Below are 26,024 nucleotides of genomic sequence, written 5' to 3'. Positions count from 1 at the left end.
GATTCCGCGCAGGTTGTGAGCACAGCCACGCCATAAGTTCTAGGACAGGCATTGCAATACTGAACATCCCCCACATGAAAGCAGAGGCCAAAGGCCCTGGAGCGCAGACCTAACCCTGAGGTCGTCCAGAGAGGCGTACAGTATGGGCTGTGCAGGGTGTCCCTGAACGTTTCTGCTGCAGAACAGAAGTGCTTATGCAAGGTTATGTTCTCAGGACCAAAGCCTCCAGTGTGGGTAACCCGAGATGTCAAACTAGCCAAGCTACCCCACACCCAAGCCAACCTAAAGGGGCTGCACTTCTAGCTAACATGCAGAGACTGTATGTAAGGCAGTCGCTTGGCTGCCAGTTCCTTTCCTGGCCCCTCTCACTAGAAGTCCCTGCCGTGCTAGGACCCTCCACCTGCACCCTCTCTGTGTGTCTACTCAGCCTTTAGTATATAGTGTCAGCGGTTTGGAGGGTTTCTTGTATACAACTTCTCCTCTCTCCTCTCCTCTCCTCTTCCCTCCCCTCCCCCCTCCCTCTTCTTCTTCTTCTTCTTCTTCTTCTTTTCTTTTCTTTCTTCTTCTTCTTCTCTTCTTCTTCTTCTTCTTCTTCTCTCTCTCTCTCTCTCTCTCTCTCTCTCTCTCCTCCTCTCTCTCTCTCTTCCTCTCCTCTCTCTCTCGCCTCTCTCTCTCTCTCTCTCTCTCTCTCTCTCTCTCTCTCTCTCTCTCTCTCTCTCTCTCTCTCTCTCTCTCCTCCCCCCCGCCCCCCCACAAGTATCCAGGACATCAGGCATTGTTCAGAGCAAGTTTCTAAAATGATACCTAATAGATTCTTTCATCTTCTTAGTGAAAAAGACAGATTAGCAATTTTCCAGTTTTAACTATTTCAAAATGAGTAGATAAAGGTGGAATTTTAAAAAGGTTACTTAGGTAAGCATCTGTAAGTATATTTCATACTTTCAGAAACAAGATACTTGATTGGTTTAAAATTCTTCAAGAAGACTTGGGAGTGGTGGTGCACGCCCAGTAATCTCAGGACTTGGGAGGATAAGACAAGCTAGCCTGGGCTACAGATAGCCTAAGCTTAAAAGAGTAAACAAAAGAAGAAACTTTTAGAGAAGTGGGTCTCTACTTTACTCTCTCAAAACAAGAGGGTTTAGGGAGATTTGGGGATTCTCCCTTAACACTAATGTCTATAAATGCTGTTTGAAGTCAGGGGCAAATAGTAACCTAAAACCTACATGTTAAAGGCAGTCAAAGTATGTTGACATGGCACTCCTACACTGTCATCACTACATTAATTCTTTTGTTTGTTTGTTCCCACAGACGGTTTTGCTGTGTAGCCTTGGCTATCCTGGGACTACTGGTATGTAGATCGGGCTGGCCTTGAACTCACAGAGATCCACTTGCCTCTGCCTTGAGTGCTGGGATTAAAGGTGTGTATCACCACACCTGGCTTACTAGGCTAATTCTTGAGGTAGAAGGCAAAGGCTGTTAAGAGTCTCCTTCAGGGCTAGGAGATAATAGTACCCTGCCCATACCCCTCAGCTGAGAATGCCTTCCCTGAGCTCCCTACACACCCCAAAAAAGTTAGGTCACTTCTCTATGCCTCCCCGCCCGGACAAATAATCACTTTTAACCTAATCTTCTGTAGCCAATATTTATCAAGTGACTACAGTCCACTAGGACTCTCCCAGCATGGGAGGGCTGTGAAGATGCAAAGAAGGCTGCCAACCCCAACCTCCCACCCAGATCTCAGACCCTCAGGCCCCGGAGTCTCACTTGGCCATTCATGTCTTCTTTTTTGTTGTTTTAAGTTTTTCAAACCAGGGTTTCTCCGTGTAGCCTTGGCTGTCCTAAACTCTCTTTGTAGACAAGGCTGGCCTTGAACTCAGAGATCCACCTGCCTCTGCCTCCCAGTGATGGGACGAAAGGTGTATGCCACCATGCCCAGCTTCATTCATGTCTTTTTGGGTTTGTTTGTTGTTGTTGTTGTTTGTTTTGTTTTTGTTTTTGTTTGGTTTTTGGTTTTTCAAGACAGTGTCTCTCTGTGTAGCCTTGGCTGTCCTGGACTCACTTTGTACAACAGGCTGGCCTTGAACTCACAGCGATCCGCCTGCTTCTGCCTCCCGAGTGCTGGGATTAAAGGTGTGTGCCATCACGCCCGGCTTCATTCACATCTTCTTCAATATTGCTTATTGCCATGGCTTCCTTTAGATAAAGCCTCCACGGGAGGCCAGGAGCTCAGAGTTTGCCAGGGAAATCACTGAGATCTGCAGACACTGGCACTGGAAATTTTTGCTGGAAAATGTACTAATACATCTTCAAAGCCTCCAAATCATTCAGAAGACTCCTGAGCGCTGCCTACAAAAGCCCTGGTGGTGGCCCTGGCTCTTCATACTGGCCAGCATCCTTCCTGCCACTGAGGCCTGGCACACTGCTGAGGCCAATTAGCTTAGTGACCTGTCCTAGAATGGTGGCAGAGGATCCTCACCAACAGCAAGGTCAGCAGCAAAAAGTAAAACCTATTGATCTAGAACAGAGCCACCCGTCTCCCAACAGGGAATCTCAATGCCCGAAAACTACTCTAGATCCACAACTATAACTTCTTCTTTTTTTTTTTGATAATCCTTTCTTTTTTTATTAATTTATTCAGATTACATCTCAATTGTTATTCCATCACTGTATCCTCCCGTTCCTCCCTCCCTCCTGCTTTCACCCTATTCCCTTCCCGTAGGTCTATGACCGAGGGGTCCCTGCTCCTCCACTACATGGTCATAGGCTATGAAGTCTCATCTTGGCATCCTCCTTATTTTTTGAGTGTCACCAGGCCTCCCCACACCAAGAGGAAGTGGTCAAATATGGAGCACCAGAAATCATGTCTGAGTCAGTCCCCGCTCTCCACACAACTGTGGAGAATGTCCTGTCCATTGGCTAGATCAGAGTAGGGGTTCGATGTTTACTGCTTGTATTGTCCTTGGTTGGTGCAGTACTTTGAGCAGACCCCACTGGACCCAGATCCACCCATTATGATGTTCTTTTGGTAGGTTTCTAGGACTTTCTATTTCCCCATTCTCCTCTATTTCTCTTACCTAGAATCCCAATAGGATGTCCTCACATCTATCTCAATCTCCTAGTAAGTGAAGACTTTCATGGGATATGCCCCTTGGGCTAGTGTCAAATTATAAGTGGGTATATACAGTGTGAGTCTTTCTGCTTCTGGGTTAATTCACTCAGTATGATCATTTCTAGTTCCATCCATTTGTCCACGAATTTCAGGATTTCCTTGTTTTTAATAGCTGAGTAGTGTTCCATAGTGTAAATGTACCACAGATTCTTTATCTATTCTTCAACTGAGGGACAGTTAGGCTGTTTGCAGGTTCTGCTATTATGAATAAGGCAGCTATGAACATGGTCGAGCATATGTCCTTGTGTGGTTAAGCATTTCCTGCATATATTCCAAGGAGTAGACTAGCTAGCTCTTGAGGAAAGCTTATTCCCAGCTTTCTGAGAAAGTACCAGATAGTTTCCCAAAGTGGTTGTACAAGCTTGCATTTCCACCAGCAATGAAGGAGTATTCCCCTTTCTCCACATCCTCACCAGCATGTGGTGTCACTTGAGTTTTTGATCTTAGCTATTCTGATGGGTGTAAGATGGAATCTCAGAGTCATTTTGATTTGCATTTCTCTGATGACTAAAGAAATTGAACATTTCTTTAAGTGTTTCTCCGCCATTTTATATTCCTCTGTTGAGAATTCTCTGTTTAGTTCTGAGCCCCATTTTTTAACTGGGTTACTGGGTTTGGTGGTGTTTAATTTCTTGAGTTCTTTATATAGTTTGGATACTAGACCTTTGTCAGATGTAGGGTCGGTGAAGATCTTTTCCCAGAGTGTAGGTTGTCATTTTGTTCTGTTGACAGTGTCTTCTGCCTTACAGAAGCTTCTCAGCCTCATGAGGTCCCATTTATTACTTGTTGATCTTAAGGCCTGGGCTGTTCTGTTCAGGAAGTTGTCTACTGTGCTAATGTGTTCCAGTCTCTTCCCCACTTTTTTTCCTAACCAATCTAGTGTCTCTGGTTTTATGTTGAGGTCTTTAATCCACTTGAACTTGAGCTTTGTGCATGGTGATAAATATGGGTCCAATTGCATTTTTCTGCATGTAGACATCCAGTTAGGCCAGCACCATTTGTTGAAGATGCTATCCTTTTTCCATTGAATAAATTTGGCTTCTTTGTCAAAAATCAAGTGACCATATGTGTGTGGATTCATTTCTGGGTCTTCAATTTGATTCCATTCATTAACAAGCCTATTGCTATGCCACAGCTATAACTTAAGACTAAGAAGACCACACAGACAGACAGGCAGACAGACAGAAAGACAGACAGACAGAAAGAAAGAAAGAAAGACACACACACACACACACACACACACACACACACAGATGTGTACTGCCAACACTACTGAGAAAAATCCGTCTCAGCAGTAACTCTCCAGATCCAAGGGAGAGGAGTGTCAGCGTGCCTACAGAAGTATTTGATTACCAGCTCAATCTAGTCTAGAGAAAACAAAATTGTAATATACCTTAGGACCTACATCCCTACAGAGTATAGGAGTCATTTATCTCAGAATAAGTCTTCATCTGCTTCATAAATTGCCATAAAACATCACTAACATTCAGTTTGACTTAGATTTGTCCTGGGCAATGGTGTTCTACACCTATAGTCCCAGCTACTCAAACACTTAGGAAGGTTATCTGAACCCAGGAGTCTGAGGCCTGTCTTGACTGACATAGAGATCATGAATGAATGATGAATGAACAGCTATCTTTTCCTGACAGCAGACTACATGTACTTTAAGCCCTTACCTAGAATACAACCTTCAGAGATCTACAGATTACATTAATTCCAAGAAGAAAATAAACAGAAAACTGTCACAGATTAGGAGACACCTGCAGGAAACACAGTGATGTGTGTTTTGTGTATTTCTGGCACTCTTTTTTTGGGGGTGGGGGGAGGTGTCAAGATAAGGTTTCTCTGTGTAGTTTTGACTGTCCTGGATCCACTTTGTAGACCAGGTGGGCCTGGAACTCACAGAGATCCATCTGCCTCTGCCTCCTCAAGGGCTGGAATTAAAGGTGTGCTCCACCACCGCCTTTACATCAGCTAACACCATCCGTTCACCACTGGAGTTCATCCATGGACACAGCAGCATCCATGGGAACCCTATGCTTTTTTACCTCCCTTCTCGGCCCTACAGATGTAGAGGCATCTGTAGTGTAAGCCCAGAGGCATCTGAACAAGCCTCTTAGATGCTTCACCATTCACAATGCTGTGAGAGTGGGGGCCTTTGCCACAACTGGAGCACTCCGGTCTCTCCATGTCCAAACTGCTCTAAGGCCCCTTATAATAAAGAATTTGCAAAGGACAGCTGAAAGCAAAAAGTCGACTCAAACTCCATATAGACTTGTTTTTCCAAACTGTGTGCAGAAACGTCAGCGTTGCATTCCTCTTTTGTGATACTATGTCCTACAAGGGTGTCATGGCAGATACTCATGCTGGTGCCCTGCAGGTCCTGAGTCCCCTACGAGAAACTTCTTTTTAAGCCATGAGGAAAACTTTTCATTCTCTTGAACAAACAACACACTTTAATCCCAACAGCAAAATTAACTTTACAACTGATCATATTTCCCTTCAGCTTCCACCATCGGAAAATGAAAAGGGTTAGATCAGTTACCACAGAGGACGGCATGATACTAGCTTTCTCTTAGGTCTCAACTATTTTTTACATCGCCACTGCACTGACTTTTAAAGGCTTATTACATTAACTATAAAACAGTATGTCTTCAGTCAACTATGAATATGAATACGAGATGATAGAATACTTAGTCCAAACAAACGATACAATGGGGGCTACATGTCGGTATGCAGAAAGTTTCTTTCTTTGGGGGGAAGGAGATTGGTGGAGGATGGATAGATGGATGGAGACACACACACGTATGTCTACATGGACACACACACAGGTTTACCAAATAAAGAAGCTACAACCCAAAATTTAGTGCATCACTAAGTAAAGAACTTTGAGAACGTACTGTTCTAACTGGTGCCATGGAAACCAGAACACTCAAGACAAGTCTACTGAGATGGACTCGCTCATCTTCTCAAAGCATTTGTATGATCTTGATTAAGATCACCCAACCACTTGAAACCACCTACCTCTTCTACAAATCTCCAGCATTAGTCTATTTTCTTTCTTTCTTTGTGTGTGTGTGTGTGTGTGTGTGTGTGTGTGTGTGTGTGTGTGTGTGTTTCAGTTTCACATTAAGGGGATGCTGAGGAATCATTCCTTTTCTTCCCTCTTGACCAAAAAACAAAAAAATTCTTCTGTGGTCTTGTCTAACAGTTTTACCTCTCCATCACCTGTCTTTGACTACAGCTATATTTGGGGAAAGAAGGTTTAATTTATGCTGTTCTTAAACACAGCTTTAAACCCCCAAGTGTAGAGGAAACTGGCTTTACCTTAATCACCATCCGCCTGGGAAGAATGGGTTCCAGAAACATTATCAAAGCGCTGGCCCCACTCTCCAAGCTGCTTAGAGCCACTGTGGCAACATCCCAGTAGATGAATAGCTGGTGAGTACAGACAAGATCAGCACCCAACCGTTGAAAAATCCAGAAGACATACCAGTCCCAAGAAACTCAATACGGGAATTGTGACCAAAACAGATCTACTGCAGTAATAGATCAAGCATTTGGTCACATCTTCAAATAACCACAGAACGTTGATTCATTCTATAAATAGAACTCACTGCCACATGGCTAAAAGCCTTTGTTCCTAATAAACCAAAGTTACTAGGATCTATGCAGAACAGTAGGGTAAGATAAAAAGAGTAACAGGAACATGAAAAATGAGCCAATGGTTTTATTTTTTGCAAGAATATATTCAAATAAGATTAAAATGGAAATATAAAAATACACTGTAATTACTGTTATAAGAGAAAAAGATTTGAAATGTTTTAAGAGCATGCTCTTACTAAAACATACCATCCCACCCATGCTTAAATCCCTGCAAACGCTTAAAGAGCTCAACTGAATTAACACTAAAAACTATGCTGAAATAATGTAGAAGACAGGAGATGCCCTCACTGTATCCTGCCTTGTCCCGTTGCCCTTCCTAGCACAAGGGAAGCTTGGTTCCCGTTGTAGTGAGCCCGCATGACTGTGCAGGCCAATGAGGAAGGCTCAAACATACTCTCTGCTTCATCTCTCTAACAGCCTTCTAAGCCAGGTGCTCAGGTGTGGTACAAGGTTGAAGAGAGCCCGAGGAGAGCCATGTGACACAGCCAACTGGGTCAGCACCTGGAAACAAACTTTGGTCATGGCAAGCTTGGTTCACTGGACCCAACACTACTTGACCTAACTCCTTTATCATACTTTCTTCTTACACTCCAATACTAGATTTCAAGCACATTAGACCCTTGAGTTTTCACTACAACAACAGAAGGTTGTCAGCAGTCAGAAAAGAATAGCTAAACATTAAAAAAAAAAAAAAGTATTTCCTGAGTATATTACCACATACCTAAAAAGTAAGGAACATGTATTCCACAAGCTACTTTGGAGTACTAATACAAAACATTACAATTTCTATTATTCACGATTTAAAAGTTTGATTATCTTTGTCTATGTGTTTCTTAAAGTACACAGTGCATTAGGGAACTGGTCCTGGACCACAGAGCAAGCATACTGGGTGGTGATTAAGACCAGTGATCATGAAATAACTAAGGAAGGATAATGTTTTATCCTTGCTTAGAGATGTTTATTCTTTTAAAAGCCCAGTGCAGAAACAGAAAATGAGAGAGACCAGACAATGCACAAGTAAGAACCATAGATCATGACAGTGTGCCTGGTAAGGACAGCGGTGTCAGTCTTTTGCCCCAGATGCATCTTGAGAACCATCAGGCTTGCACTGAGAGAGTGGGGTAAATGCATGCAGAGCGTACACAGGGTCACTGCATGCAATCTGTGTTGACTGTGCCAAGGAGCGGTGAAAGAAATGGTGGGTAAGAAGCAGGTAAATGCTGAAACAGACAACACGTTGATCAAACAACTCTACTTCCAAAGCCAGAGTCTTTACCTAAGACATTTTAGTTCCCAAAGGGGCACGCATAATCAATGTTATCTATGTGTAATCATCCAAGAAAAATGTCCCTAAGTACAGAGAATGATAAGAGTGTGCGAGTTGTAAAAAATCGTATAAAGTTTGTAGTTTCCCACCCTAGACACAATGCTACTTGGATGAAAGCTATGGCCAGGAAGAGGAAGCAATCTTCAAAGCAGTAGATACAGCTGTCTTCGCGCTTTAGGAACAATGCCCAGAAAGCACACACTTCCTTCTTCCTTCTACTCAGGGTGCCAGGTAATGAGTAACCAGATGGCAATGACTCACCCATCTAACGTCACCTCAGCCAGACCCATGTGCTCAGCTTACAAATTGTATCTTTAATGCCTTTATCTTTTTGAAACCTTTTTCCGTTCATAAATCTGTATGGCCTTAGGTGAGGCCGTTTCGTTTTTAAAATGTCTGTTTTTCTGTACTGTTCTTTTTACGGGAGCAAAATATCCTCAAGTCCCTAAAAGCCGAGGCAACTGCACACACCAACACGGCAGCAATGCTACCTAGCTGAGGTGAGAGAGGACACACGGGCAAGGGAGAGCATCTCTGAAACCAGAGCAGTTGGTGATGCCTACAGAGAAGTCCAAGACAGGAAGCAGCAGGCTCCCTTCCAACTCCACACTGTTAAGGTGGACCGAGGGGAAATGCCTAGTAAAGATGTATTTTTCTCCTTAGTGCTCTGGTGCTAAATCGAGTGAAACTGAGCCAAGCCATTTGTAAGGATATTCTTTTTAGTCTCGAAGCTGACCACTCCATGCATCCAGGTGTTGGGCACTGGTATCCAATGAGAAGGATGTCCACCCCGCAGCAGATAGGGCCTTTGTGGAAGTCCATCTGTATATTTCTCACCAAATGTTGCCCCTCCCAAATGATATTATCACTCGTCACCAATAGCAACTAGAGTTTACGTCCTAAAATATAAATGAATTAACATCTGTCTACCCTTGTAAATTATTTCCACACTAAGTCATTCATCGCTTGTTCGTTAAAACATTGCAGACAGACAGACAGACACATTTAAACATATTCAACAAGTCTGAACATTTTTTTCCAGTTGGTGATTGAGTTGAAAGGTGGCAATTCTTTTCAGACTCATAAGCTTGCAATTTCAAGTAACAGCCACCTCCAAACCCCACCCATGTCACTTAGAGCACCCTTCACCAGCCTTCGGTCCTCAGTGACTCCCGCAGATTGGTATTTTGAAATGTTTTCATAGAACTACAACTGGTTCGACATGGAGTCAACAACTCAACCCGAATATTGTTTCCTAACATCCTGGCTAGTTGTACCACAGTCAAAAAGTGGTATTTTCCATTTATAGTCCATAAAGATGGTTATTAAGCGACAACTGCCCCCTATTCTGAGACTCAATCCCTTAAGACTCGATGCATGTAGCACTTCCCAAGTCTCTGAACACACTATCGCCAGGGGCTCCCAACTCCTTCCTGTCTTTAAATATGCACAACTGGCTGGCTGTGCTCACAGGTTTCCGCATCTATGAATTGAACCAACCACAGGTGGGAAAGAACTGAAAGAAAAACTACGGAACAGGAACCAGCATTCTTGCCGTCATTCTCTAAGTCACAACAGTGCCTTGTATCACACTCATGGTGTCCTAGGTTTGTAAGTAATTAAGATGGTTGAAGACGGCTTAAAGTAAGGGGTAGGGTTGTGAGTCCATGCTGCACACCTTTTTGAAACGGACCTGAGCCTTGGCAGATTCCAGTACCTTCAGAGAGTTCGGGGGGCCAAGACCCCAAAGCTACACCAAGAAACAATGATACTTGGTGCATGATAATGGTACTGCAGGCACATCCCACCTCACAGTTTGACAGGAAGATTCTTGAAAGCAAATATACTCCTTCTATGAGGCATTTCTAACTAGTTACAGGTGCCAGAACGCACTGTGACAAGCGCCCGAATGCACTCTTCACCTGTGCATCTTCCGTGGCGCCCGCACCACACCAGGCATCGCCGGGCTTGCTATGACCACGTGGACGCGCAAAACAAACTTCCCCAGCTCTCGTGGAAATGGCACTGTACCACAAAGGACAAGCAAGTGAACACACAGTGACATGACAGGAGGGGACAAAATGAAGAAAAAGGGGTTGCTGGACAATGAGAAATGGGGGTGGGGGCTGCTCTTAGGGGGTACATGCAGAAGCTCCTCTGACGTCTGAAACGTGCCCGGGTTGAAGCGAGAGCAAGCCGGTCACTACAGTGGGGAAGGGCAATGTGAGGAATACAGGGCACATTCTGATGACAACATGGAGGCCAGTGTGCTGGAGGAAGGCGCCGAGAAACAAGACCCGCTGCGGGACAGCAGCCCAACACCTGCAAGCAATATGGAGGTTTGAACACAAATACTACCTGATGAACACCTATGAAAAGCACCACTCGAGCCCTGAACCCTAACATGTGAAGACGATGGGAGACAACCTGAGAGACGGAGCAGGTGGCCACTTGGGACCTGGTGGTGAGGTGGGAGATAGACTGGGGAGACTTGATGATAAACTGGCTGTCGAGGGGGACACACAGGCAAGGTTTGAGCTCTGAGTAACCCGCCAGGAAGAGGAGAGGATGCAGGGCTATCCCAAGTCTGGACTACCACATGCTGAAATGTGCAGTGTCTTTGAGAGCTGGGGAGACCCCCCCCCCAAAGAGCTGAGTGCAATCCAACAGTCTGCAGCTGAGGGCAGTGGTCCAGCTGGAGATCCGAGTCCTCAAAACAGCACCCGTGCACAGCAGTTATTGGGAGCCCCTGTGGCTTGTCTAAGCAGTTGTCTGAGAGCAAGCCCACTGAGACAGTGACTGCAAAGAAGACTGCATTCCACAGAGTCTTGGGGTGGCAGCCACAAGGCAGGAAAAGAGGAGTGTAGGAGCCAGAGAGCCAAACTTAAAAGGGTTGCATGAAGAAGTGCGTCACACTGCCAGAGACAGTACAAGATTAGTCACTAGATCTGACAACACGGGGGTGGCAGGTGATCTTCAAAAAAAACAATTTTAGTGCTGGCGAGATGGCTCAGTGGGGAGAGGAGCTTGCTGTCAAGTCTGATAACCTAAATTCAATCCTCAGGACCTACTTAAGTAGCAATAGGAAAGGATGGCTCCAAATTGTCTTCTGACTTCTACATGTACGCCATGGGGGTGTGTGTGTGTGTGTGTGTGTGTGTGTGTGTGTGTGTGTGTGTGTGTGTGTGTGTGTGTGTGTGTGTGTGTGTGTGTGTGTGTGTGTATGTGTTTTCAAAGAAATACATAGAACAATTTTTTTCTAAAAAATAGTTTCATGAAATAGAAACAAATTCAGTGACTTCGCTCAAAAACAAACAAACAAACACGAGATACCTAGGGATGAGGATGTCCAACTTTCTCATTCTTATAATAAAAGGAAGCAAAGAAATGTCATGATATCTGGGAAGTGTGACCAAGAAAAGCACTGACACAAATTAGAGGTGTCTGGTCAGTTGTGTGGCAGAGAGACGGGTAACAGAAAAACTCCTTAAGGCTTTTGGGGGGGTTGGGCTAGACCATGGGGACACACATGGAGGTGCTGCCCAAGGAGGGAGCTGGAAAGCTGACTCAAATGCTTCAGGGAACAGAACTGCTGAACTACTTAAAAAGAGAAGCCGACTGTTTCGGGTCTCTACAACACCATATCCAGACCCTCCGAAACTGCCCCAACCTCAGGAACTCAGCTGCCAAGTCCTTCAGGACAGGCTTTCTCCTTAAAGCTTTGCAATTTCCTGAGTACTGGGTGCCTCCTCATAAAAAGGCCTCTTTAGCCCTTACCTGAGGTTATGCTAGCGGATGACTCACAGAGGCTCCCCAATAGCTTCAGGACAGGGTCATTTAGCACAAAGATCTAGCCTGCAACTGGCAGTAAAAACTTGGGCCCACCTCCCCATCTCCAAGAAGTGGGGGGAAGGGTGGTCTAAAGATCAGGTCACCAAAACGTGAACAATGAGATGGCCAGGGGCATGGGGGGAGGGGGACACCAGCTGGCAAGACACTGAGGTCCAAGGAAGGCAGCATGGCAGGAGGCCAGAGGCTCTGGCCTAGACCACGTCCCGTGTGGTCTACTCAGCGCCCTTGAATACATCCTTTTTAATAAATCAGTAAGTGTTAAGTGTCTCCCTGAGTTCTGTGAGAGGCCTAAGAAAAGTCTCAAAACAGAAAGAGGTGAGGTGACTACAGAAACCCGTAACTGTGTGGCTAACTAAAAAAGAAGCATGGCCTCTCAGGACACCCCACTCACACATGGCATCAGAGGTGGGGATGTCTTGTTGGACAGTCTGTGACTGGTAAAGTCTAAGAAGCCATTTCTAAGTAGTTGAGTGTCTGAACTGACTGGATTGTTAAGACACATGGCTAGTATTGGAGAACTGAACCGTGTTCGGGAAAATCACACACTCTAGTGTCAGAAACGGTGCTCACCCCACATCTGCAACTGGGTATGGGAATTCCACTGGGATTGCTAAAGAGTGACCAATGTTCCACTTCTAGTGGAACAGAAGAGCAAGACAACACTCTGGGCTTCCTGGGGTTGGGTTGGTTGGTTGGTAGGTTGGTTTGGTTTGGTTTGGTTTGGTTTTCAAGACAAGGTTTCTCTGTATAACAGCCCTGGCTGTCCTGGAACTTGATTTGTAGATCAGGATGGCCTTGAACTCACAGAGATCCAACTACTTCTGCCTCCCTGAATGCTGGGATTAAAGGCGTGCGCCAACACGCCCGGCTTGTACTTTCTTAAATTACAGTCTTAAATGTAAAAATGGGGAGTGGAGGCTCAACCACTCTCTTGCTTCCTAAACAGTGAATACCACACTCATGATAACCAAACATGGGTTTAAGGAAAGAAAGAAAGAAAGAAAGAAAGAAAGAAAGAAAGAAAGAAAGAAAGAAAGAAAGACTGAGAAAACAGCTCCTTGGAGAACCCACACACCACAGACGGATTCAGATGTCACCTAAAATCTTTCACAAGTAGATATGCCCCCCTGTAAAAGTTATTCACTTATTGAATAAATATTATGTTGACTGGCTGAGCATGAGTCAAGGGGATCCAACATTGGGAATGGAAGGCTCCATATGCATATGGTATACGGAACTTGGCAGGCACTCAAACACCGTGCTGAATGTGGAGTCAACGCCAACCCCTCCGACCCTGAAACTCTATTCTGCATGCATGCAACAAGAATCCACTGTTCCACCTCCTAAAACCTTCTCCATAGGGCTGTGCCATTACTGCCACGCTTGGCCATTTTAGCCCTCTGAAATGGTGCTGATGAAGGAGGACGAGCCAGGATGCATCCTGTTTTCTGTGGCCTTTCTTTGTCTTCTGTAGTCACTGACTTATTGGTGCCTCCTGCACCAGACTGTATATCCTTCAAAAGAAACTCACTTTCACATCCGCAGAGCCTTGCACATAGTAGGCACGCTCAATCACACTTAGTGGGAGAGTGTTCAAGTCCTTCACGGGCTAGAACTGCCAGGCAGGCACAACCTGAGCCCCAGAGCACCAAGCCCGCTTCGTGGAATGGCATCCTGGAGCTGCTCCCCTCCACATGGGTGCCAGCTCCTGCGAGCCCCAGTCTCAACTCTTATGTCTAAGTCTCCCAAGTGCAGACCCCAAACTCACTTTGCTGGTCTCCCCAGAATAGATCAGGACCAGTGTTGGCCAGGCCCTAGCCTAACAAATTCCAACTCTGTCACACAAGTCCCACCCACAGATGACAGCAAGGGGACTTCTTTGAACAAAGGGGTAGGTGTGGCACCCTCCGCAGCCTCCCTTAAGGAAAGGCTCCCTGCCTCACTGTTAAAGATGAGTCCACCCATAGTGTATCTACCCATTTGACATATAGTTTTCCACTGAGAAGCTAAAAAATAAACCAAAGAATTGGTGTGTTTTATCCTTAGCCTTTGTAAACCATGCTTCAAGGATGTTTCAGTTCTTCCTAAAGGCTGATTTGCTTCAATTTGAAAACAGTGTTGGTTTTGAGTGGACAGAGGTAAACTAACGAACTACCATTATGTTTTGAAGGAATAAACCTTTCAATAAAATTATTGAAAAAAAAAAAAAAGATGAAGCTAACCCCTTCCTAAGCTGAAACCCTGGGCCACTGTTCTAATGAAAAGGAACTTTTCCCAGACTGTTGTCGAACTTGCCAGCACCCATCAGAGACCAGCAACACTGACAGGAAATAGTCTGTTTTGTTGGGAACCAAACTTTTCCTTTGAGATTGTATCACAGAAACTACCTCTAGGCTGGTGTGAACATCTGCTGTATGCTCAGCCTTACAAACAGCCTTCTTTAGATAAAGACTTTCACATCCCAGATGGGCATTTGACAAAAAGCAATAAAACTTCTCAACAGACATCTACAATTCAGATTAGGATTCTGGGACTTCCTAGACGTTTTAGAAACAGTTTCTACTGACAAACACGTTCTTCCATCACTACAATTTTTATGACACAAAATATTTGGCTGGCGTCCTACCGGCTCTCCCACGTTTAGCTTAAGAAGCATCTCTCTACCCAAATAACAGACTCTGAAAGGAACTGCTTTAAAAGTGGCTCCAGGCAGGCCAGAGAGATGGCTCCGCAGCACTTGTCAGCAACCCTGATGACCAAGTTCAATTCCTGAGGCTCACATGGCAAAAGAAGAGAACCGACTTCCTGCAAGCTGCTCTGACGACGGTGCCGCCCTCATTGTAATCTTAAAACATAAGCAGTGCCGGGAAAGTAGCAGACAGCTGGGGCAAAGGCTCAAGCTTCAAAGGTAAGAGTTCAGTTTGCGCAGCCTTCTTAGCCGTGGATTCATTAGACCCGGAGACGCACCTGGCTACAGACCCAGCATCAGGAGGCTGTTACAGTGACAGCTGACTTTTGACCCATGACCACTGCAATGCAAAAAATGGCTCTAGTCTCTGAGGAAAGTTCTGGTCTTAGTTTTTCCTAGGCTCTGGTTGTTTTAAACCAAGCAAATATCGCCAAAGATAGAAGAAGGCAGGCAAACACGGCGTCTGCCCTCTGCTTACTATGACCCGTAACGGTCCCGTGTAAACATAAAGGGATGGTTTGAGCCATTTTCAAGACGGCACTGTTCTGAGTGAGATGCTAACCTGAAGTGTCTGGGACAGAGACTGAGTGAGCGCTCTGATTTCTCCCTGCACGTCAGAAACCCAAAGCCTCAGCCCAGAGCCGCGGTTCACGCGGTCTCAGAGACTGTGGCCCCGCCACTAAGGCATCTTTATCTTATTTCACTAAAGTCTCACTCCTCCTCCTCGCCTTCCCCCTCCTAACTGGTGGTGCACAAGAGTCCCGCCTCTGAGTACATTAAGTCAAAATGTTATCTCCCCAGTGAAAATGAGAGTTTTTGTTCTGTTTGTTGCTGCATCTCAGCACCTCAAAGAGAGCCTGGAGCACAGCAAGTGCTCATTAAATATTTACTCAGTAAATGAATAACATTTCTAAAGCCGGTAAGTAGACTGCATGATAGATAGGAAAGGACAAAAGTTTTCCTGCACATAGTGTATTAGAAGGTACTAGAACAACTAAAGGCTCATTTGCTCTAAAGTAAAATGAGAGCAGCAACGCAGTAACTTTAGCAATACTGGACTCCCAAACCCACTCCTTAGGAAAAGATGTCTCTCTCCACACCCATTTATACAACCGTTACAAAAATATAGGACGTAACTGAGACAGTTCTTACGATGAAGACTGTCATAACCACAGCATTCATGCTGTGCCATTGATTGTACGTAAGGGGCAGAGTCCGGGTCTCTTGCAGAGGACCCTTAACCTAAGCTCTGCCCGCCCAGCTTCATCATTTGCACATCCTGGGATAGGATCAGAACGTTCTTTATAACATTTACCTGGCTCACCGTAAGTGCAATGAAATGACAGGGCAACCCAGGGCTCAGGACACACAGGCACCCTCGCCACGTCATTCTACAGACGTGCAGTCCTTAAGGCTCAGTCTGATGCAAACAGAGGGGTCAAAGGTTACAGACGTGTGTCTATACGACTGCCATTAGCACCATCTAAACTGCCCCAACTAATGACTCCTGAGATTTTCAAGTGAGAGTAATAAGAAATTTTTCAAAGCCTTAAGTCGCTTTTCTAAATTTTCTAAAGTTCTCCTTACAAAATGGAAGGACAGCGTACTTCAAATAGTGCTTGCAAATCGTACTGTAATATGGACAACACACTTGATCCCAATTCACAAAGGACATGTTTCCGCTTTGCCCTGGACTGTGCCCATCAGGGAGGGATCTAGTGGGGGCAGGATGCACTCTGCCATTCAGTGATGCTTTCCCTCCAAGGTTGACGGACAGCATGAACAAATGAAGCACCTAAAAGTTTGCGGGGTCAAAGGACCTTATAAGAACATACTGCCTTTTGAAAAAATGAAAATTTGTGAGCTGGGCATGGTGGCACACACCTTTAATCCCAGCATTAGGGAAGCAGAGGCAGGTAGATTATTGTGAGTTCAAGGCCAGCCTGGTCTACAAAGTGAGTCCAGGACAGGCAAAGTTACACAGAGAAAGCTTGTCTCGGAAAAAAAAAGAAAAATTTTCATCATAGTCCATGACATCTGAATAAATGCCCTATGATATTCAATTATGTCTCCATTATAAGAGAAAGCAAAATGGTATAAAAAAATATTTAAAATTCATTTTGCTTCCTAGTTATTCAATTCCTAAGAAAAGAGCAGCAGGAGACACCGAGCTGAACAGAATAAATGTTCTAACTTACAGATTCTAAAGGATGGCTCAGTGGTTAAGAGCGCTGACTTGTCTTCCAGGGACCTGAGTTCGATTCCCAGAACACACATGGCAGCTCACAACTATGTCTAAATCCAGTCATGGGATCTAGTGCATCTTCTGAACTCTGTGGGTATCAGGTATGCACATGATACACACACATATATGTAGACGAGACACTCAAACATGTAAAATGAAATAAATAAACAAATAAATCTAAAGAAAAAATTTAAAATGAGACTGGACACAATTAACCACAGAGATGAAAGGTAGGATGTAAGGTCCCAGGAGCAATTCTGAAGACCCAAGAGGCAGGGTCACCCAGGATCTGACCATAAAGGAGGGTTGAACCATCAACACAGGGTCCGGGGAAGAGACACAAAGAGACAGGAATGGCCTTGCTCAGTGGTTCAATGAATGAGGCTGAGCAGGATTTGAGGTTAAAGGAGACAACTGAGGCTGGACCACAGACAACCTGGGGAGAGGAGGCCAGAGAACCTTGTTCAGCCAAAGGTGAGTTGGGAGCTCCCGCAGGCTGCACGGGGGGAAGACAGCATGGTCTGATTACAACAGGTCTGCCTGACGGTGGGCGATAAGCAGCATCAACCACAGCAACATCCAACATTAACTGACAGAAATCCAGTGGGCCTGGTGACTAAACCCCTGTGGACCATCAGTCCCCATGCTGTCCCAATAGAGAGTAGGGAGCCAAAACAGTCCAATTCTTTCTGGTCTCATCCTCCCCCTCCCTTCCTTCCCATGTATGAAGTTCGAGATCTGAGCTGATTCTCTGGGCATCCAGCTACTGGGCTGACCGAAACACACCAAGTCCCCCCCTTGGGGTCCCTTTTCCAACTATTATCAAAGAATTTTAAGATTACATCTGAGAAAAACCACATCCCTCTTGAAGATGCCACCCAAGGATCCCAAGCTCAAATGCAGCTTTTCTATAAAGGGGATAGCACTTCCCTTCAAGGGAGCTGATGGTTTAAGGGGCCAAACACTCCATAAATGCAGCAGCAAACTGCTTTCCGGAGGACTTTAGCTGAGAAAGCATCCTATTTTATCCACTTACATAGTTCTTTTTCTTTTCATATTTTCATTTTTCTTTTAACTTTATTATGATTATGTGTATGTTTATATGATGGGGGCATGGATGCCAGGGCACGTGTGTGGAGGTCAGAGGACAACTTTGTGTAGTCAATTTTGTCTCCACCTTATGTGGATTGTGGGCATTGACCGCAGACTTGTGTGAGGCCAAGCCATCCCGCTGGGCCGAACTAAATTCGTGAAGCCATTATAACTAAGCAGCATCAAAGTGCAAAGTCATGTCATCACCCTGTAACACAGAATTATCTGGAATGCCGGCCCCGGTTGTAATACGAAGTCTGTTTCAAAATACTGTCAAAAACAAGCATTCACAAAGAATAATGCAAGAAGGTACATACACCAAAAGGCAAAATGTCCCAGCACGGAGAAGGAGGCAGTCTTCAGAAGACAGCATGTGACACGGTTGGCAAAGTGTCTCACATCTTTTGCATCTTACTATTCTAATTCTCACTCCTAGTGGCAGCAACAGTCCCTTCCTATTGGGCCATAGAACATCCTATGTCAAGCCGTCAACGTACACAAGATTATCCGAGTATCAACTAGGTGTTTCTCCCTCACACAAACCCTAAGATAAAAATGGCTTTCGCATTGGCTGTCAAAGCGTCTTCTGGTGATTTGCCCACGATCATAAATGAGAGAGCTGACACTTGAATGCAAGCTCTGTACAATGCATCGTCCCTGTCCCCTCACACATTCCAATGCAACTAATACTCTGCAAGCCACACTTGGCCTGGTGGATAATCCCTGAGCAAATGCTAAACTCCGAAGTGTGCGGAGAGCAACCGGCCCAGCCTGGCAGAAAAGAGGTGAGAGAAGGTCAAATGGAATTTGAGAATTGAAGAGGGCACCAGAGCTGCTATGGGGCAGAGGGAGAGCAAAGCCGTGCACGAGGCAGATGCAAAGCATGCAGAGATGCTGCAGTGCGAATCAGTGGGATGGGTGAGAAGGCAGTCAGAGGCCGGAACGCACGCATGCGCTGTGAAGCCCACCGGAACGCACTCATGCGCTCTTAAGCCCACCACACCAGGGGCTTCGCGGGCCGTTGCAATTACGGTGCACAGGGGGAATCCTTTATGGCGGGTGGTACTGCTTTCCACTGGGGTAGCAGTGCCACGCTGTCTCCTACAGGAATGATTCCGAGACAGAAATAAAGACAGGCAGTCCAAGGCATGTCCTAGAACAGACCTCTACCACATGAGAACACTTCCAAAGTGGGAGATTTGAAACTACACATGGAAATGTGGCCCTGGTGGGGGGGGGGGGGGTGAGCGAGCAGTGGATGCAAGGCATAGTTATAGCTACTAAGGGGGTGGGGGCACATGGACACAGGCAACCCAACATAAATTCACAGCAAGAAGCCCTGTTGAGAGCAGTATGGACTCATTTCCAGACGAAGGGCAGGTACGAAGCACAACAGGGCTCCGCCACCAACACGGGTAACAATTTCCCCACTAGTAACCTACCCGAAAGGATTATTTTGAGAAGGAAGTGGGTAACAATACATGTAAAGTCTTTAGGGCAGTGACAGTACAGGATAAATCTCAGGCTGCACCGGCGGCACACTCAGCATTATTAGCATTAATAAAATTTGGTCAGCAGGACAAAGTTTAAGCAGGAATGACAACCATTTGCAAACACACAGTCATCGCGGTGTGAGCTACACCTCGGTGTGTGTAGGAGCCGCCCGGAAGCAGGTATAAAGCTGGGCTCCTCAGGTCAGGCCTTGCCCAGTATGCCTGGATGCCTGGGAGAGAGAGTCAGGCACCATCCTCTGAGCGTGCCTTCAACTCCTTGGACTTAAAACAAATATCCAGGCACAAACAAAGCAAGAGAACCTGAGGTATGATTTGGAAATGGCAACTTTGGATTTTTGTTTTTCTTACGGCACAGTGAGACTAGGCCGCTAGCAAAATTGACTTCTAAGGAGATGGAATAGGGGACTGGAGAGATGTCTCACAGATTAAGGGTACTGACTGCTCTTCCAAAGGTCATGAGTTCAATTCCCAGCAACCACATATTGGCCCACAACCATCTATAATGAGATCTGTATACATAATAAATAAATAAATCTTTTTTTAAAAAGATGGAATAATCAAAATTTACTTGATTGGCAACTTATAGAATGCTTGGTTTTCAGTAGCTAATTTCACATATTGAAATATTTTGTTCCTAAGAGCCCCTCATGTCTTTGTGAGCTGTAGCATCAAGAGAAATCAAAGTATACGTCTAGTTAGTGAGATAGATAGATAGATAGATAGATAGATAGATAGATAGATAGATTGTCTACTAGACTTATATATGTGCATATATATGTGTATATGCACTTCTTAATTATAAGAGCTCCTTTTTGATCACAAATTATAGAGCTGATCTTTAGCCACAAAGAAAAAACACAGCTAAGGCTTCAGCTATGGTTTTTCCACTTCAGAACTGAGCTTCCTGGCCTCAGCAAACCGTCACTGTAAGCAGATAGTTCTGTGAACTGTGGGCTGTTGCGTGCCAGCGCGGTAGGATGCAGAGTGCTACCCCTGTCATCTAATGCCCAGTAGCACCCTCCCACCTATGAGTGTGACAATCAAAACTTTCCTTAGACATCATCAATTTCTCAGCCACCCAAACCAGCCCTGGCTGGAGATACTGCTGACCATACGAACTGCAGGATTCTGGCTAAACCGTTTTCAAAAGCCTTACCACTACCACAATTATCCCAATGGCAAATTCATCTTTTCCTCAGCCAAGACCTTTTCTAAATATTTCCACATCAGCATCTCTGCTCACAGAGAGTGAACACTGAACGTGCGCATTCATGACAAGCTGGGGTTGCTTTCAACAAAGCATTTGCTTTTGACGAGGGGATAAAGCTGGTTTGCTAAAGCTAACGGTAACTAACGGTGGCGGCCATGACAGCACGCCCTTGCAGAGCCCTGGGCACTGCTCAAGGCACCTCTGAGTGCATCAGTCCTCGCCCAGCATCCAGCTTATAGATACAAACATGTGACCTCTGCAAGTCACCACAGGTCACTCAATGCACCTGGAAACAGTAGGAATCCTGAGAAAACATTTACATACCCACAGAAGAAGGGCAGGAAACGTCTCTGCTCGGGCAAAAGTAGAGGAGCCTGAGGCTCTCAGCTCATTACACAATTTGGCCCAAACAGAATCTTCCTCTTTCTTTTAACTCAGCAGTGGGCATGAGAATGTTAAAGGGTAAACAGGTTCTTTTGGGGTGTAAGTGGGTTGAACACAACCAGAGAAATAAGATTTTGCTGAAATTGCTTTACTTTTTTTGTTGCTACTGTTGCTTTTGCTTTTTCAGACATTTTTATGTGAGCAACTAAAAAAAAAAATTTAGTAATCCAAGTCTGTCATTGATCCATCAAACATAAGAAACCTTTTTGTAAGATTACCTCAGAGTACAAAACAAAATACTAGTAGTTAATACTGCAAGTTAGCAAAAAACACCCTGGTATCTCCTGGCATGTCACCACAAGACCCTGGGAAGGACATGACCAAACACCTTCTCCAGAAAAGCCAACTGGTGACAAAGCCAGGAAAGTAAATCAGCTTGTTCTGCGCATGTCTGCTGAGCAGTGTGCTCGGAAGTCATCACATGGGAAAGGTGCTGTTGGTTCTTTCACCAAAACACTAGTTTAACTCAACATTTCTTGGCCCAAAAAGCCAATGAAAATGTTAGCTGGACTCTATTTTTTGTTTTGTTTTGTTGTTGTTGTTTGTTTATTGTTTATTTGGCTTGGATTTTCTGTGTAGCTCTGGCTGTCCTGGACTCGCTTTGTAGGCCAGGCTGCTCTTGATCTCAGAGATCTCCCTGTCTCCGCCTCCTGATGGCTGGGATGAAAGTGTGTGCCACATCATCTGACTGCTGGACTCTTACAAACAATGTGCATGCCTGTTTTATGTGCAAAACTAATTAGCAGCGGCTAATGTTCATGCAAACTTTGCAGTAGAAATATTTTACACACAAGTATCTGTCTTTTTTTAAAAGGTATTAACTATTAACTTCTATATTCTTTTCAGTGATCTAGAAACAAGAAGGAGGAGGAAGAAAAGGAGGAGGAGGAAGAAGAAGAAGAAAAAGAAGCAAGAAGGAGAAGAAGAAGAAGAAAAAGAAAGAAAGAAGGAGAAGAAGAAGAAGAAGAAGAAGAAGAAGAAGAAGAAGAAGAAGAAGAAGAAGAAGAAGAAGATTCCTGTGATTTAAGGAGAGAGCTGCACACATCTGTCAATTCTGCAGGGGAGGAAAAATGAAACTTAAGAGTTTTCAAGCCATACTTACATGTGAGGGCTCAGCTCGTAAAAGTTTCTATTTCTGTAATCTTCCACTTTCTCAGGCGAATAAATGGGCAAGGACCGGTAGGGGTTAACAGATATAACCACACTCCCAATGTATGTCTGTAAAAATAAAACAAAAGAAAAAATAATATACTAACATCTGCATGGGACACACTTGAACATCTCAACGTCACCAGCACTTGTCCCACTGTTGTGGCACCACAGCCTTACACACTTCAAGAACACTGCGCCTCTCTGAAAACAGGTGGCCAACAATGCATGTTCATTTTGCTCGTAAGTGAAAAGCACGAATTTGTAGATTGAAAGTATGTTTCAAGATAAATCTTGACATAACTTCTTCATGACTCTGGACAAGAGCTTGTCAAAGTCCTGTCATACCTGCCAAAACCGCTCTCCCAGGAGCTGCTTACAGCGAGTGCCTCTCCTCACCTTTATCTTTCTACTTCAAAGCGAGCATCAAGCATCGGCAACGCAACTGTTCAGCCCATTGCCAGTCCTAAGGAAAGGGCTTCGCTTTAGCGTTGCTGCTCTGCAGCCTGCCACCTACTACCACTACAGACCAATGCAATTCAGCATTAGATCCACAGTCAGCCCTTGGAAATACACAAACAACAGAATTTCATAGTATTTGGAACACACTTTGGTAGTTGAATTTACATGTGCTTTCTAATGAAACACATGTTTAGTTTTGAGTTGACATATAATGTTAAATTTAAATGTACTTCCTGAGGGATCAGTGCTGTACTTCAGCAGACGTTAACGGAACTCCAAGACGCAAACTAGAACTCTCCCTTTGTACCTCAACCGTCCATCGCTGGCAGCTCCAGTAAGACTGGCTTAGTCTGTTTTGTGCAGTGCCTAGCACAAAAGTGCAGGCAACAGCTTCTTGATGGTAAACTCACCTTGGGAGCTCTGGTTTTTCTTAGTTTCAAAATCATAAAGACAGAAGGAAGAGGAAAAAATGCCAACAAACTATATATGTGATAGAAACTCTGAAAAGGGGGACCAGTGAGATGGCCCAGCCAGTAAAGGCCTTTGCTATCGAGACCTGAATTCTAGCCTTGGAACCCACGTACATTGTAAAGAAGAGAACTCTTAGAAGTTGTCCTCTGTCCTCCATATGCACACACACACACACACACACACACACACACACACACACACACACACAGTGTCATTTTGGGAAAAAAAGGTTTTAAAAGGATAAACATTGCTACACATGAGGCTAGAGATGTGTGTGGCCGGCAGCCTCACCTTTCAGTCTTACTCATCAACAGAAACATTTCTACTACAAGTTCCCCAGTACTGGTACCACTGAGACCCATGGAGATGAAAATTAAATAAAATAAAAGGCAAAGAAACAGGAGCAATGCTCTGCGATGCTTTTATATAAACCACAATGACTTCAATGAAAAAAAAATTTTTTTTCCCAATGTGGGAAACAAACCAAACCATATTCCGTATGTTCGACCCATGCATAATCTCTCCAAAGTGGAAAACCCACCAGGGTACGAGAAGACTGCACCTCCACAGTGTATGGTCCTAAATTCTGTCCTCGGGACCCCAATTTAAACTGGCCTGACAATGAATGACTACAATTCTCTAGTCCTGATCAGACAAGACTTTCTCAATGCTTTCAACTCCCCTCACACCAGAACTCTCCAGAAGAGGCGAATGTTTCAATGTTTAAAATGGAAAACAATAGCTTCTAACATATTACAGTCACCATAGACATGAAAACGTGACCACTGGTCATGGCTTCAATGCTTATTGAGTAAATGGAGTAACTACTTGCATCTTTCTCCTTTTGTGAAACAAAAATAAAATTTAAGTACACAGATTTGTCGCCAGCAGAGAAGCTCGCTCTCAACTAAGTTGGCTCTGGCGAACCAAACTTCACAATAGTAAGCTGTGATAAAAATCTGCCGCTGTGGCATTCTTGCAGAGAGAACAAATTGCTGCCTCGGTTTCAACATCAAAACCCCCGCTAATGACAAGCAAAGTTTCTTTTTATTTGGAACTTTCCTGCATACTAAATTAACTGCGCCTCTGCCCAAAGCCGTGTTACTGCCATGTTGAACAGGACCTACACACCAAGGTTGCTGAGGAAATATCTTTAACTGCATGACGGGCTCACGCCAGCTCCAATAATCACTAAGAAAGTGCATGATACAGTCCATTGTTCCTGTGCTGACATGCAATACCAAACTGACTGTATAGAGCAGCCACTGTTTGCGGAGCCTGTGGGCCACGTGTTGCCACTGAACAAGGCCTTAAGCCATGTATGTCCTTTCTCTTCAGCCTCCCTTCATGCCCTACTGTGGGGGCTGCTTGCAAATATGGCTAGAACTTTCTTCCACCTGTATACATACCCACTTTGAAACAAGGTGTGGGGGGGTATTCTAAAGGGAAGCATTGCTTTTCCCAGCCTCTGAATCTGGGCTGGGTTTGATCAAAGAGACATTGGCAAATGAGACCCAGGCAGAGATCTGAAAACCACATGTGGGTTGGGATGTGCCCATGCCTGAACTAGCCTGTGTTCTCGATGAGAATGAGCTTATTTATTTGTTATTATGTATACAATGCTTTGGCTGTACATACACCTGCATGCCAGAAGAGGGCATCAGATCACGCTATAGATGGCTGTGAGCTACCATGTGGTTGATGGAAATTAAACTCGGGACCTCTGGAGGAGCAGTCCGTTCCCTTAACCTTTGAGCCATCTCTCCATGGAGAAGTTAGATGGGTGTCAGGGAAAGCAATTCGTCCTGCCCTACATACAGCCTGTATTACAGGCATATGAATGAGCCATCCCAAACCATTAACCCTACAGAAGCCGCTAGATACTGGGAGCCCAGATGAGACCAGCAACACACACAAAGCTTAAGTCAGCCTAAACTGCTATTCCAAAGAGCTGTGAGCCAAGAAAATTGTCACTTCAGCCATTAATTTCCGAAAATGGCTTGTTCCACCACACTAATAACTGATACACCAACAAACCAGAAAAGGGGCCAAGCAAGACAAGACACATTAGTCTAAACAGCCATACTCCCCACATCACCCTACCCTCACCCCACCCCGCCCCCAAGTTACCAGACTTAGCAGGATCTGAGCCTATGTCCCAACAAACCAAGTAAACAAGCATGCAATAGTGAAAAGCAGGAAAAGAAAGAAAGAAGTCCAGTGACAAAGGCGTGCTCGCAAAGACACACCCATGCACGCAACCACACGGGGCGTGGGTGGGCAGTGTTCCTCTTCAGGGTCTTAATATGATGTTATTGTTTAAACAGAAGACAGTCTGGGTCAGGGAGCACAAATACAAGCCATTGTGTGGGCTTCCATCTCTCCTGCAGAGCTGTCTGACAAGTTCTTCGGACAGTGTGAAATCTCTCTCTTTCCGGGAGACAAGTTCCTCCTTTTGAAGTCAAGCATCAGCCTCCCCCTCCTGCCAGCAAGAGAGTCCTAGAGACATTTTGATTTCTTGGGGATAACTGCTTGATCAGTCAAAGGGAAGGCCCCATGCTTCTCTTTAGAATAACCTCGTCCCTGTCAGGCTGGCCACATCCATCCTACTTCAGGTCTGCCCCCTCTAGACTTGAACTCCTAAGAGGTGCCTTCTACCATGGCTGCTGTCCTTGCTGTTGATGGGTTTCATCTTGAGGGTTCTATACGCTAAGACTTAACAACCCCCATGGTC

The 26,024-nt window shown here is 44.9% G+C and overlaps 1 protein-coding gene across 4 annotated transcripts in view; it reads right to left on the bottom strand.

The window, feature by feature from the left end:
* Positions 1–26,024, bottom strand: part of Myo1b (myosin IB) — a 177,605-nt gene that overhangs the window by 102,462 nt on the left and 49,119 nt on the right. For all 4 annotated transcript variants that reach the window (XM_051153807.1, XM_051153806.1, XM_051153808.1 and 1 more), the window contains exon 3: positions 22,311–22,426. In XM_051153807.1, coding sequence (XP_051009764.1) covers positions 22,311–22,426 — 116 coding nt within the window. The remainder of the gene's footprint in view (positions 1–22,310; positions 22,427–26,024) is intronic.

The sequence above is a fragment of the Acomys russatus genome, chromosome 12 (genome assembly GCF_903995435.1).
Source record: "Acomys russatus chromosome 12, mAcoRus1.1, whole genome shotgun sequence".
NCBI classification, from domain to species: Eukaryota; Metazoa; Chordata; class Mammalia; order Rodentia; family Muridae; genus Acomys; species Acomys russatus.
The sequence above is the reverse complement of the archived record's forward strand: the minus strand, read 5'-3'. Positions and strand labels throughout refer to the sequence as shown.